The 11397-nt window shown below is 46.9% G+C and overlaps 2 protein-coding genes across 4 annotated transcripts in view; both read left to right on the plus strand.

Annotated features, from left to right (window-relative positions):
* Positions 1-5834, plus strand: part of Usp4 (ubiquitin specific peptidase 4) — a 43507-nt gene extending 37673 nt beyond the window's left edge. For both annotated transcript variants that reach the window (XM_087560702.1, NM_001135012.3), the window contains 3 exon segments: positions 1890-1993; positions 4590-4678; positions 5241-5834. In XM_087560702.1, the coding sequence (XP_087416828.1) occupies positions 1890-1993; positions 4590-4678; positions 5241-5399 (352 nt within the window). In that variant the 3' untranslated portion in view covers positions 5400-5834.
* C8h3orf62 (similar to human chromosome 3 open reading frame 62) lies at positions 5334-11055 on the plus strand. Of its 2 annotated transcripts, NM_001109113.2 has the most exons (4): positions 6482-6507; positions 6879-7280; positions 8827-8918; positions 10615-11055. In NM_001109113.2, exons 2-4 carry the CDS (start codon positions 6883-6885, stop codon positions 10878-10880), a joined length of 756 nt encoding a protein of 251 aa, NP_001102583.1. In that variant the 5' UTR covers positions 6482-6507; positions 6879-6882; the 3' UTR covers positions 10881-11055. The 2 variants fall into 2 exon arrangements, with proteins under 2 accessions (XP_087419394.1, NP_001102583.1); XM_087563268.1 differs by having other exon boundaries at positions 5334-7280.
* Positions 11056-11397: the final 342 nt, after the last annotated feature.

The raw sequence follows: 11397 nt of genomic DNA on the forward strand, positions 1-11397 counted from the left end.
CCCAGACTCAGGGTAGAGGGAGAGAATCAACGCCTAAAATTTGTCCTAGCTCTTCCTGCAGTGTGCAATTCCGTGTCAATTGCCTGAAGCGTCCAAGAATGATCTTTTTAAGTTTATGAACGGAGATGTTAATGTTGCCAGTGTTGGACTCTGTACTGAATCCACATGGTAGGAAGAGCGGTAGGTTCACACTTGAGTCATAGTAAAAGTTTGAGAACCCCGAAATGACTCTTTTTACCTGATAACTTTGAACCACGGGTGATTGGTCACTGACAGCTGTCACTCTAAAGCAGGTTTCTTTACATAATAGGATAGGATATTATTTATTATATTATTATTATAGGATTTATTATCCTATTTAATAATAGGATAGTAAAAGCTTAGGTGAAACCTATTCTTTTTAGAGTATGGTAGCAAGGTAAACTGACTTTCTCAACTAGAGGCTTAGGGAGTAAGGCCTGAGGCCTCATTTTTAGAAGAGAACTGAGATGTGGCTGAATCCTTGGCTTCTGCTGTTAACACTGATCAAGCCACCTAGTGGTCAGTGCTGGAGACCTGAGATGGTGAATTTCTGAGTAAGCAGGAAGTGCAGACCAAGCTGCATCCAAATCTATTTAAAAACGACAGAGGTCCAGGCTATGTGGACTGTCACCCTAGGTTCCTCCATGATCGGTGGAGGGCATCATGAGTTTTTAGCCGCCAGGCTTATTAGATCTGACAGACTGACTACCATGTGGGGTAGGAACTTAGGGGGACCGGCCTGCCTCGGCTTGGCAAAGAGGGGCAATCAACTCCCCAGGACCTGCTTTTCCACAATTTGGGATGCGTACTATGAACAGTAAAGGTAAAGTGAAGTGTTTAACCCAGTGGCCCACATTGCTGCATTTAAAGCCACCCGGGTGGTGGTCTTATGTGCCCGCCATCTTCTTGGGAGGAGATTAGATGCTGCTAGGAGCTGACTGGTCTCTCTGTCATGAAAACATTTTTATTAGACATTTTAAATACCATCTTTTGTTGCAGATCTCTGAAGTGTTAGAGGACCATCAATTAACTGTATCTAAACAAATTCTGCTTGTCTCTAGTTACTTGTATTCTGCTTAACTTTGAAAACATATGCTGGAAGCTTATTTCTGGTATTTATTATATCAGTACTTAGTATGATTATGTTTCTGAACACATTAAAGAATTTGATCATTTATAAGGTGACTGACCATTAACTTGCATGTCTTAATTATTTACAGTTAGCTTATATAAGGTTAGGACTTTACAGCTTTATCCCTGTTTAGTTTGAGCCTTAAAAAATTACAGTTTTTTAATTGAAGCTCTATATAAGACTTTGAATCATAGATAAGGTCCATAGGGAGGCTAGAAACCTCACTGATCCTAAAAATAGACTCAATAAAGAGGCCAGGATAGACATCTGTGGTGAGAAAGGCAAAGTTTACCTCAGACTGCCATGGGATTTCCAGGGTAAATGAGACCTTGAGAAGGGACTGAAGGGGCCTAGAGGCCCTCATTGACTATGACAAGTTAACAGGCTCCAGTCCTGTCAGCGGCTTCCCTCAAACTTAAATACACAATAATAACAGAAAATTTCAACACCCAACAGCACTTCCCACAGCCCACAGCCTCTGACATTTCACTCACTGCGGCCTTGTGCGCCTTAGTCAGTCACAGTCTCCTCACGCAGGCTCTTTGGCATCTCCTTCCCCTGTTGCAACCCCATGGGGTATGATAGCGCCATGACCGTCTCCTAGTTTCTAGTTTCTGCTCTGACAGACAGTCACCCTGCCTTGGTGCAGACTTTGAGTGTTGTGTGGGTGAGAGGGTTGCTGGGTTACACTGACTTCGAGTTTGCCATATTTACGGGCTGTTATGTCTTTACGCAGAGCTCTGAACATGTCCGAGTTTGTGTGTGACCGGGCAGCAAGGCCTTATGTCTATGACCTGATTGCTGTGTCCAATCACTATGGCGCTATGGGGGTCGGTCACTGTAAGTATTGGCATCCGCTTCCTTCTGAGGTACGGAAAGGCCCACGAGTGTCCTCAGACTCTTCCTAGAAGCTCCTGGCTTGGTTTTTAGTCTCCCAGCCACTCTGTCCTCCCTGCCCCCCATCTCCTCCATTGTAGATTCCCATGCATTTAACTGTTACTGTGCTGGCCCCGGGCTCATCGTGGAGCTCAGCCAGGATAGCCTTGGCTTCCTTGGAGGAAATCACAGATGTGCACCACCACGCTGTGACTACTCAGGGAGCTCTGCTAAGGAAGGGCGTGACAAAACATTGAACTCTTTGTTCATTTTAGTTTTTCAAGTTAGAGTTTCTTTGTGTAGCCCTAGGTGTCATGGAACTAACTCTGTGTTTCAGAGCAGAACACTGTGGTTTAGGTGCATGATCAAAGAATTCTTAGCCATTTCCAAATAAAGTTATTACAGAGAAGTGTCCCTAATAATTTAAAACATCTACAAGGGGTTGGGGATTTGGCTCAGTGGTAGAGCGCTTGCCTAGCAACCGCAAGGCCCTGAGTTCAGTCCTCAGCTCCGAAAAAAAGAAGAAAAAAAAAATCTACACAAAATTAGTGCCTGTAATTACCGAAGTATCTCAGCCCTACAAAACCAAAACGTGGAGAAAATGCAATGATGCAGAGCCCTGAAGGAGAGATGCCAAAATGAGTTTATTTTTGGTTTGGTTTTGAGACAGGATCTCACCATCCAGGCCAGGCTGGCTTGTAACTTGCCAGGTAGGCCTTGATGGCCTCTAACTCATGTTCTTTTCACCCTAGACACTTAAGTGCTAAGATACAGGCCCGCATCACCAAACCTGGCAAAATAGTACTTTTTTTCTTTTGCTCTATTTCCCAGAATTTCTATAACACTTAGGTTCACTAAGACTGTGTTTTAGTTACAACTGAACCTGCTTTAAGAGGGAATTGTTTCACCCCAGTGCTGGGATGAAATTTGGAGCCTTTTGAGTCCTAGATAAGTAGTGCTGGGCCAAGCTTCGTCTGCAGCCCACCCACCCCAGAGTTTCAGCCACAGAGAAGAGCATTTAAAGCCACTAGTGTACCCACTCGTGCACATCCCTGCTCTGCTGACCCAGTGAGCACTGTTTCCTAAGCAAAGCCCCCTGCTGGCTCCAGAGGCGCAGTGCTCTGCTGAAGGTGGCACAGCCATCTGCTCCTGTTTTGTTTTTTTTAAATCTTAGCAGCATCAGCTTTTTCTCTAAGCCCTTCTGGGGCTCTGAATTATATTCGTGGCCATATTTCTTTGTATGGGGTACTGGTGAAAATCTCAGGCAAATGCCCTAGCACTGTATTGTGTCTCCAGCCCTGTCACAGCTGTCGAGTGGACACCAGGGCAGCTGGGGAGATAGCTCAGTAGTGGAGAACTCAGAGGACCTGAGTTAAGTCCCAGGACCCATGTCAGGTGGCTCACAGGTGCCTGTACCTCGAGCTGCAGGGGTCTACCACCACCTGTGGCATCTGTGGGTCCCTCCATGTAATCAAATAATAAATTTTTATTTAAAAATAGACAAAACTGGGGTTGGGGATTTAGCTCAGCGGTAGAGCGCTTGCCTAGCGAGCGCAAGGCCCTGGGTTCGGTCCCCAGCTCCGAAAAAAAAGAAAAAAAAAAAATAGACAAAACTAAGTGTGGTGGCACACCTTGTTAGCACTTGGGAGGCAGAAGCAGATAGATCTGAGTTCAAGACCAGTCCTGGCCACAGAGTGAGTTTCAGAAATATACACTAGGGTAACAAGGTGCCTCAGCAGGCAAAGACACTGGCACACAAGCCTGGTGACCCGAGTTCAAGTCCAAGAACCCTAAAAAAGTAGAGAACTGACCCCACAGAGTTAACCTCTGACGCCCACACACAAATGTCATGGCACATGTGTGTACACACACAGCTTTAAAAATTAACACTAAGTAGGTCTGTTTTGTTGATTAGTGTCCCAAAATTATAGGCGACCTTGGTCTCTGACTGCGCTGCGCTTACCTTTCAAGCTTTTCCGAAAGATTCAGGTGGGAAAAATGATGAATTATTTCCACTGGGCTGTTGTGGCATACGCCTTTAATCCCAGTGGGGGGCAGAGGCAGGAGGATCTCTGAGTTCCGGGACAGCCAAGGGTACACAGAGAAACTGTGTTTTGAAAAAAAACAAAAACAACACAAAACCATGAGCCGCAGGGGCTGAGGGTTTATTTAGCTCGGTCGTTGAGCTCTTGCCAAGCAAGCACAAGGCCCTGCGTTTGGTGCCCTAATCTCCAGGGAGGAAATAAAAAGAACTAAATTATAGTTACTTATATGTATGTGCATATTTTTTAAATTAGTTCTATAATTTGGTGGTGGTGGTTTTCTGTTTCTGACATGGTTTCACTGTGCAACCCTACCCAGACTTGGCCAGGATGGCCTTGAACTTGGAGGCAGCGCTCCTGTCTGCTTCCTGAGTAGATACACACTGGTTACACATTATTCTTAATTGTAGTGTTAATATTTGGGGTATGAACATGTGCATGTATTTAGTGCTAGCCTAGTAAAGTAACCAGATTCATTGTTTTCGATGGCCTTTAGAGCATTGTTTGTGCCTTGGCAGATACTGCATATGCGAAGAACAGACTGAATGGGAAATGGTATTACTTTGATGATAGCAGCGTGTCCCTGGCCTCTGAGGATCAGATAGTGGTGAGTACCTTCCCAGACGCCTGCTCTTCCCTGGTACCTCAACAAATAAACCAAAGGTTCCCTCAAGCCAGGTCCTTACCTCGTCATGTGCCAGGGATCTGAGTGGAGGAGAGTAGACTTCTGGATCTTCCAGTGCAGAAGCTCAGTGTTCCTTGAGGTACCACAGTGCACCTGCATTTCCACACAGCTGTGGCAGTGGCATCAGGAGGCAGCTAATAAACTGTCTTTAGGGCTGCCCCTGGACAGGATCTGCATGGCAAGGTGGCAGATTCCTGAGAGGACAACTGTCAACTCCGTCACTCAGTCAGGGCTCTTGCTTATCGAGATAGTATCTCTCTATCTCTTTTAGGCTCAAACTTAGGGTAATTCTCCTGCCTCTGCTTCTTGGGTGCTGGTATTACAGGTGTGTATCACCACATTCAGTTTAAGGTTGGTTTTCTGAGATAGGGTGCCATTCTGAAGCCCAGACTGGCCTCTCCCTCTCTTTGCTGGGATTACAGGCTGTGGGGAAAGGGTGGAATGTTTTATTATCAGTGAATGGACCCCATTCCTTGTGTTTTAGACGAAGGCCGCCTACGTGTTGTTTTACCAGCGTCGGGATGATGAGTGTCCCAGCACCTCCTCACCTGTCAGCTTCCCGGGTTCTGATGGAGGGGCGAAGCTCAGCAGCTCACAGCAGGACTTGGGGGAAGAGGAGGCTTACACCATGGACACCAACTGACTCTGTGACCTGCCACCCCACAGCACCAGTGTCCTCCCCAGAATACCTTTGGCACTCTGAAGACCACTCGTATCAATCTAAACCAGATGAAGAAATTACCTTCTTTTATGAGAAGAGGAAGGAAAAACAAAAAACAAACAAACAAAAAAAAAAAAAAACAACCCTGCTTTCTCTGAAGGGTTCAGAGGCTGAATTATTTTTTTCTTTTAAACGGGTGGTGAGATAAAAACCTGTGGAGCTGAAATGTGGGGTGGATTTGGTGCACAGTGGCGCATGTCTCGCAGACTACAAAGACTGGAGAGGAACATCCTGTGAGGAGTAGTGCAGCCATGAAGACCCACCTGCAGGGCTGCTCTGAACTCCTGGGTTTGGGATTCTGGTGCCCACACTGCTCACCCCAGTAGTCTGGCCACAGTAAACCAAGCCTCCAGTAAATTCGATGTTGTCCTCAAGTTCTTTACTGTTCATTGAGATGGGCTTACAGGTTTTTTTTTGTTTGTCCCCCCCCCCCCCCCCCCCCCGGAGCTGGGGACCGAACCCAGGGCCTTGTGCTTGCTAGGCAAGCGCTCTACCACTGAGCTAAATCCCCAACCCCAGGGCTTAAAGTTTTTTAAACAGTCACTGAAACCGTTTCTATTCTCTTGTTCTCAGAATTTCCAGCCTTCTTCCCGGTTATGAATTGAAGTTACTATTGGGGTATTGTTTTCAGTTTCTCACAGAACCCTAGAAGTTCTGTCCCCCACTGCCCGTGATAAAGTGATTCTATGTAGAACTTTCATTAGCTCTCCCTTCAAAGTTTATTCATAAAACTGGGTGCAGTGTGTGGATTGTTTCTCCATGTTAGCTTCAGAACAACACGATGGATGTTTTTCAGATTTCCAGACATTTTAGTTAATGAGGTTTAAGAAAATATTTAGACCCCCTCAAGACCGGATTCTCTTCCGCCTTACTCGCTGGCCTACTAACAGGCCAGCCCTGGAGCCTTTGTTTCCCTTTGTGGTCATGTGAGCCTTGACCGACCTTTAACCTAGTAGGTGGGGGTTGGGAGTCACTGGTCTTCGAACGTGGACTCAGTGACCGTTGGGCACTCGTGTGCGGCAACGGCTGGGTGAGGACTCAACGGGGCCCCTTCCAGCCTAGGCTGGCCATAGTTTGGGAATCCAGACAGCAACTGGGCGCAGAAATGGGCGGAGGGAAAGGCTTAGCGGCCAACCGGCTAAGGAAGCTCTGGGGCCGAGGCGGGGCATCTCGGACCCGCCCGCCTCCCCCCCCCCCCCCCCCCCCGTGACCTAGGGTCCCCTGAGAATGGCGGGTGATACTCCCCTCTCAGAGGAAAAAAACGAAGGATGATGTTGTATAACTGTAGCTGAAACTCGAAATCGGGGTTGGATCTCAGCCTCTTGTATAGAAGCATCATTCTCACGTTGCTCCGTGCATGTGAAATTATTACTTAATAAAAAAAGGCATGGTCACTTTTAGGGAAATGTCTGAAAAACTACGAAGATGCAGAAAGGAGCTGACTGCTGCCATAGACCGAGCCTTTGAAGGAGTCAGGCATTCTCAGGAGTGCACTGCCCAGCAGAGGCTGGACGTCCCGTCGCTCACCTCCCTACCGGTACACAGGCTCCTCTGCAGAAACCCACTGGCAGCTTGCCCCTCTGCTGCCCCATGCCCTGGCACCTCATGTGCTCCCGAGAATGAGAACCCTGCCTTTGGGCCACACCATATTCCAGTTAATGCAAAACCCCAGCCTCTATACCCCAAAAGAAAGCCTCTGACCAGCAAAGAAAATGTCTTGATGCACTCCTCCATTCTGGCACGTGAAAGACAGTTTTGGAGAGCTGCGGGAGATGGGGAAAACTGGAGAAAAGAGAGTTTAAGGTGATTCTCGTTTGATAACTTACCTGAAACAGTCGTTTGTTTAAAAACAAAGTTGAAAATCCCAGACTGATTCATGACTAAGCTAGCCTCCTCTTGGGAGTGCTGAGTGTACACAAGAAATTCATGTTTTTTAGAATGTGGGCCAGCAAACAATTTTTGTTTAGGCTGAAAGCCTGGTTATTATCCTGTCCTGGAGACTACTGTACTAAGGGGTAATCGATGTTTGACTATTTTTAAATTTGTGGGTGGTGCCAAGGATTGAATCAAAGGCCAAACACCGTACCAGTGATCCACGGCTTAGCCATGTTTTGTCTGGTTTTATACTTTGAGGATTTTTCCCTAAGTTTTTTAATGTTTGTATTTTGTACATGAGGATGTTTCACCTGCAGAGGCCAGAAGGCTATGGCATCCCCTGGAACTAGAGTTAGGACATTTGTTAGCTGCCGTGTGGGCACCTCAGATGTACAAGAGCAGCCGGTACCACTCAACCGCTGAGCCAGCCATCTGCAGCTGCCATGATTAGTGCGTGTGTGTGTGTGTGTGTGTGTGTGTGTGTGTGTGTGTGTGTGTGTGTGTGTGTGCATGCACACGGCCACAGCCTGCCGCCGTGTGCTTACAGAAGTCAAAGGGAGCCTTGCAGGAGTGGACTCTCTGTTCTGTGGGTTCAGGAAGCCAACTCAGGTTGTCACCCTGGCATCGCTGAGTCATTTTGCCAACATGTTGCTTTTTTAAGACAGTCTCGTGTAGACCAGCTGGTTTCAGCTCCTGTGTAACTGAAGGTGACCTTTTTCTCTAAAACCCAAGTGCAAGAAATGCAGGCGTGAACTATCAGTCCTGCAGAAACCTGATTTAAACACAAAAACAACTTAGGCTGTAGAAACAAAAATGGCGTGCACTGTCTTACACGTTGAGAGCCAGGGCACTAACTAGCCTCCGCCTGCCTTTGCCGCACTTAAGGCCATGCCTAAGCCCTGCTTCCTGGACTTACCTTTGTTTTTGTTTCGCTCCTGTCTTAACTTTTTGGCAGCTGGGTGGTGGTGGCAAAGACCTTTAATCCTGGCCCTTGGACTGTCTCCTTTAGGCCTATTAAGTAGCTACAAACTGCTTCATCCCAGGCCTCTTGACCATGTGCTATGACTTAAATGTCTGAAGGAATTGAGAAGCCATTTAACTGCAAGTATGTGTGTGGGTTTCATAAAGATGAACACAGTGTAATGGAGATGGGTCATTACGATGTAGTTCTCAGTTTCTCCACTGACTTAGTTAGCAGTTTCTGATATTGTCATAGCATGAATAGTGGTCACCAGTACATTTTTAGTCTTAGCTGACATGACAGCGAATGTCTTGAATCCCAAGCACTCAGGAGGCAGAGGCAGGTTTAACACAGTAAGTTCCAGGCCAGCCAGAACTTACATACACGTGAGGACCTTGTTTCAAAAACAAACCAGTTGTAGTCTGGATTTTCTGAAGTTTTTCAATATTTTCCTGAAAGAATATCTAATTCCCCATCTTCTCCCCCGAACCCCGACCCGGATCTGGTCTGCAGGAAGGGTATGGAGAGAGAGTTAAAAGCTGACCCACATATGCCGCTCAGCAGTTCTAGCCAAGAGGTCACACAGGATCTGCTAGACATGATTGGTAAGTATTACCCTGTCTCATAATGATGTGGGGTCCCTGAAGGAACAAAGAGCAGCCTCCAGGTTTTAGTCCTTGACAGCTGCAAAAAAGTGGGCTATAGGCCTATCTGGGGTGTAAAACAATTGTGGAAGAAACCTTCCTTGTAGCTGTGGGAAGTGGCACTTGCCTTTCATTCCAGCACTCAGAAGGCAGAGGCAGACAGATCTGTAGGAATTTGAGGCCAGCCTGGTCTCCAAATTGTTTCAGATCAGCCAAGGTTTCAGACTGAGATACTGTTAGAAAAAAAATAAAACTTCATATCTCCCTTAGAGGTAGACAGTTAGCATACTCTATGTCCTGTTTTTGAATGTTAATTTTATTAATATTTAATTGTATGTCCATGTGTCTTAAGTGTGGGTGTGTGCATGTGAGTGTAGATGTTCCCAGAGGCTGGAATTATTGCATCCTTCCGGGGCTCGTGAGCCACCACGCATGGGTGGGGATAAACGAGGTCCTTTGCAGAGCAGCAAGGGTTACTTGCTGATGAGGTCTCTCGAGCCCCAGTTTTCTCTTTTAAAAAATTCACTATCGGCTGGGGATTTAGCTCAGTGGTAGAGCGCTTGCCTAGGAAGCGCAAGGCCCTGGGTTCGGTCCCCAGCTCCGGAAAAAAAAAAAAGAACCAAAAAAAAAAAATTCACTATTAATCTAGGCATGATTTGAAGATCATTTTATGTATATGAGCATTTTGCCGGCTTGTATGTATTTACAGCTAAGGCGTGCCTGTGTCCATAGAGGCCAAAAGGGGTGCTGGGATTCCCTGGGACTAGAATTTCAGAGTTGTGAGCCAATGCGGGTGCTGGGAACTGAACCCATGTCTTCTGCAAGAACAGCAAGTCCTCTTCACAGAGAGCCATCTCTCTGTTCCCCACCCTCACTCTTTGTCACTGTTTTGTTCAGAGCTCCCTAAGGCTGTGCTGAGCTTTTCTATTTCAAACAGGCCTGGCTGCATAGCCAGGCTAAGTTAAAATTTTCCTGTTGATTCCTCTGAATATTGGGATTATCGGTGTGCACTGCCACACCCAGCAGTTGGACATTTATTCTACAAACATTGGTTATCTGTGTGCTCTGTACCTGTGTGCCCTGTTTCTAAATGACTCTGTCACACAGTGGACCAGCAGCTCCTGATGGTGGTACTGGGGTGGTTACAGACCCTCAGGCATTGCCAGAAGCTACACACATGGAAAAATGACCAGGTTAGAAAGGGCCCAGAGGGAGACCCCAGAACCTTTGTGACTTTGGATGATCGACAATCTCCTTAGACCTCACCAGCACCAGTCCACACTCGTGTTACCTGAAGGACCCTGCTTTTCAGACCATCTTGTCACTCTCCATAGGTCAGGAGTTCTGTGCAATCAAGCCTGTGTGTTCAATTCATACCAATAATTGGGGCAGATGAATTCCGGGGTAAAGAGGTCTCAGCCCACCTTACCCTGGTGCGTGCTTGTCTCCCTGGGATAGGAGTGCTCAGTCTGCAGTTACAGAGGGCAGGCAGCCATTCTCTATTCACGGTGTGTGTGTGTGCCCGCTAGCTTGTGGGTATCAGGCTAGACAGGTTCTTTCATGAGTTACGTGGTTTTTATTTTATGTCTGGAATATCCTCAGAAACTTCTAAGTAGACCGGTAAAGCGGTGTGTCCTTGTCTCCTTGTTGTTTTAAGACCATACAAGTATCCGAACTATTGAAGAACTGGCTGGAAAACTAGAATTTGAAAACGAGTTGAACCGTGTGTGTGGACGCTGCCAGGATTCACCCTTCAAGGAGGAAGCCTGGGCCCTGCTTGTGGATGAGAGTCCGCAGAAGGCTTTGGATTCTGACCCCGGTAGCCTCAAGCAGGCTTTGGATGATCAGAACATTGTGGAGACTGTTCTGGACTTGGAGGAAGACTACAACTTGATGACCTCTTTCAAATACCAAATAGAGTGAGGAGAGTCAGCAGCCACAGTGGTTCTCACAAGGGGTTGGCAGAGCCTGAAGCCACCCCTGTCTTAATTTCTGCTGAATCCCATTTTGAGCTGAGAGCCCAGGTTTTAATATTGTTATTTTGAAATGTTTGGAGTGTTTTGGACTTGACATTTTTTAAAGTGTGTTAGAGGCTCTACCTCTGCTCTGCCCTTTGTCCTTGTATTCTTTTAAATGAAACCCTGGAAAAATACAGGGACCATAAAAAGGATGGGTTTGTTACCTGGGACTAACCCATCACAGGTAAGCATCACACAAGAGCCAGGCTCAAACCGAAGTTTGACTTGGGCCCTGTTCTCTACACACACCGCACACATGGTTCCCTGTCTTCTGCTTGTGCCCATGCTTGCCTCAAGTCCCCAGCCCTACCCTACACAGAGCAATGCCTCTCTGCACAGGTCTGCTGGGATCAGTTCTGGTAGGATCCAGCCAGGCTGCCTCCTTTAGGACAGTCCCATGAGGCCTGTCCCTAAGCAATCCC

The sequence above is a fragment of the Rattus norvegicus genome, chromosome 8, assembly GCF_021556685.1.
Source record: "Rattus norvegicus strain SHRSP/BbbUtx chromosome 8, alternate assembly SHRSP_T2T, whole genome shotgun sequence".
NCBI lineage: Eukaryota > Metazoa > Chordata > Mammalia > Rodentia > Muridae > Rattus > Rattus norvegicus.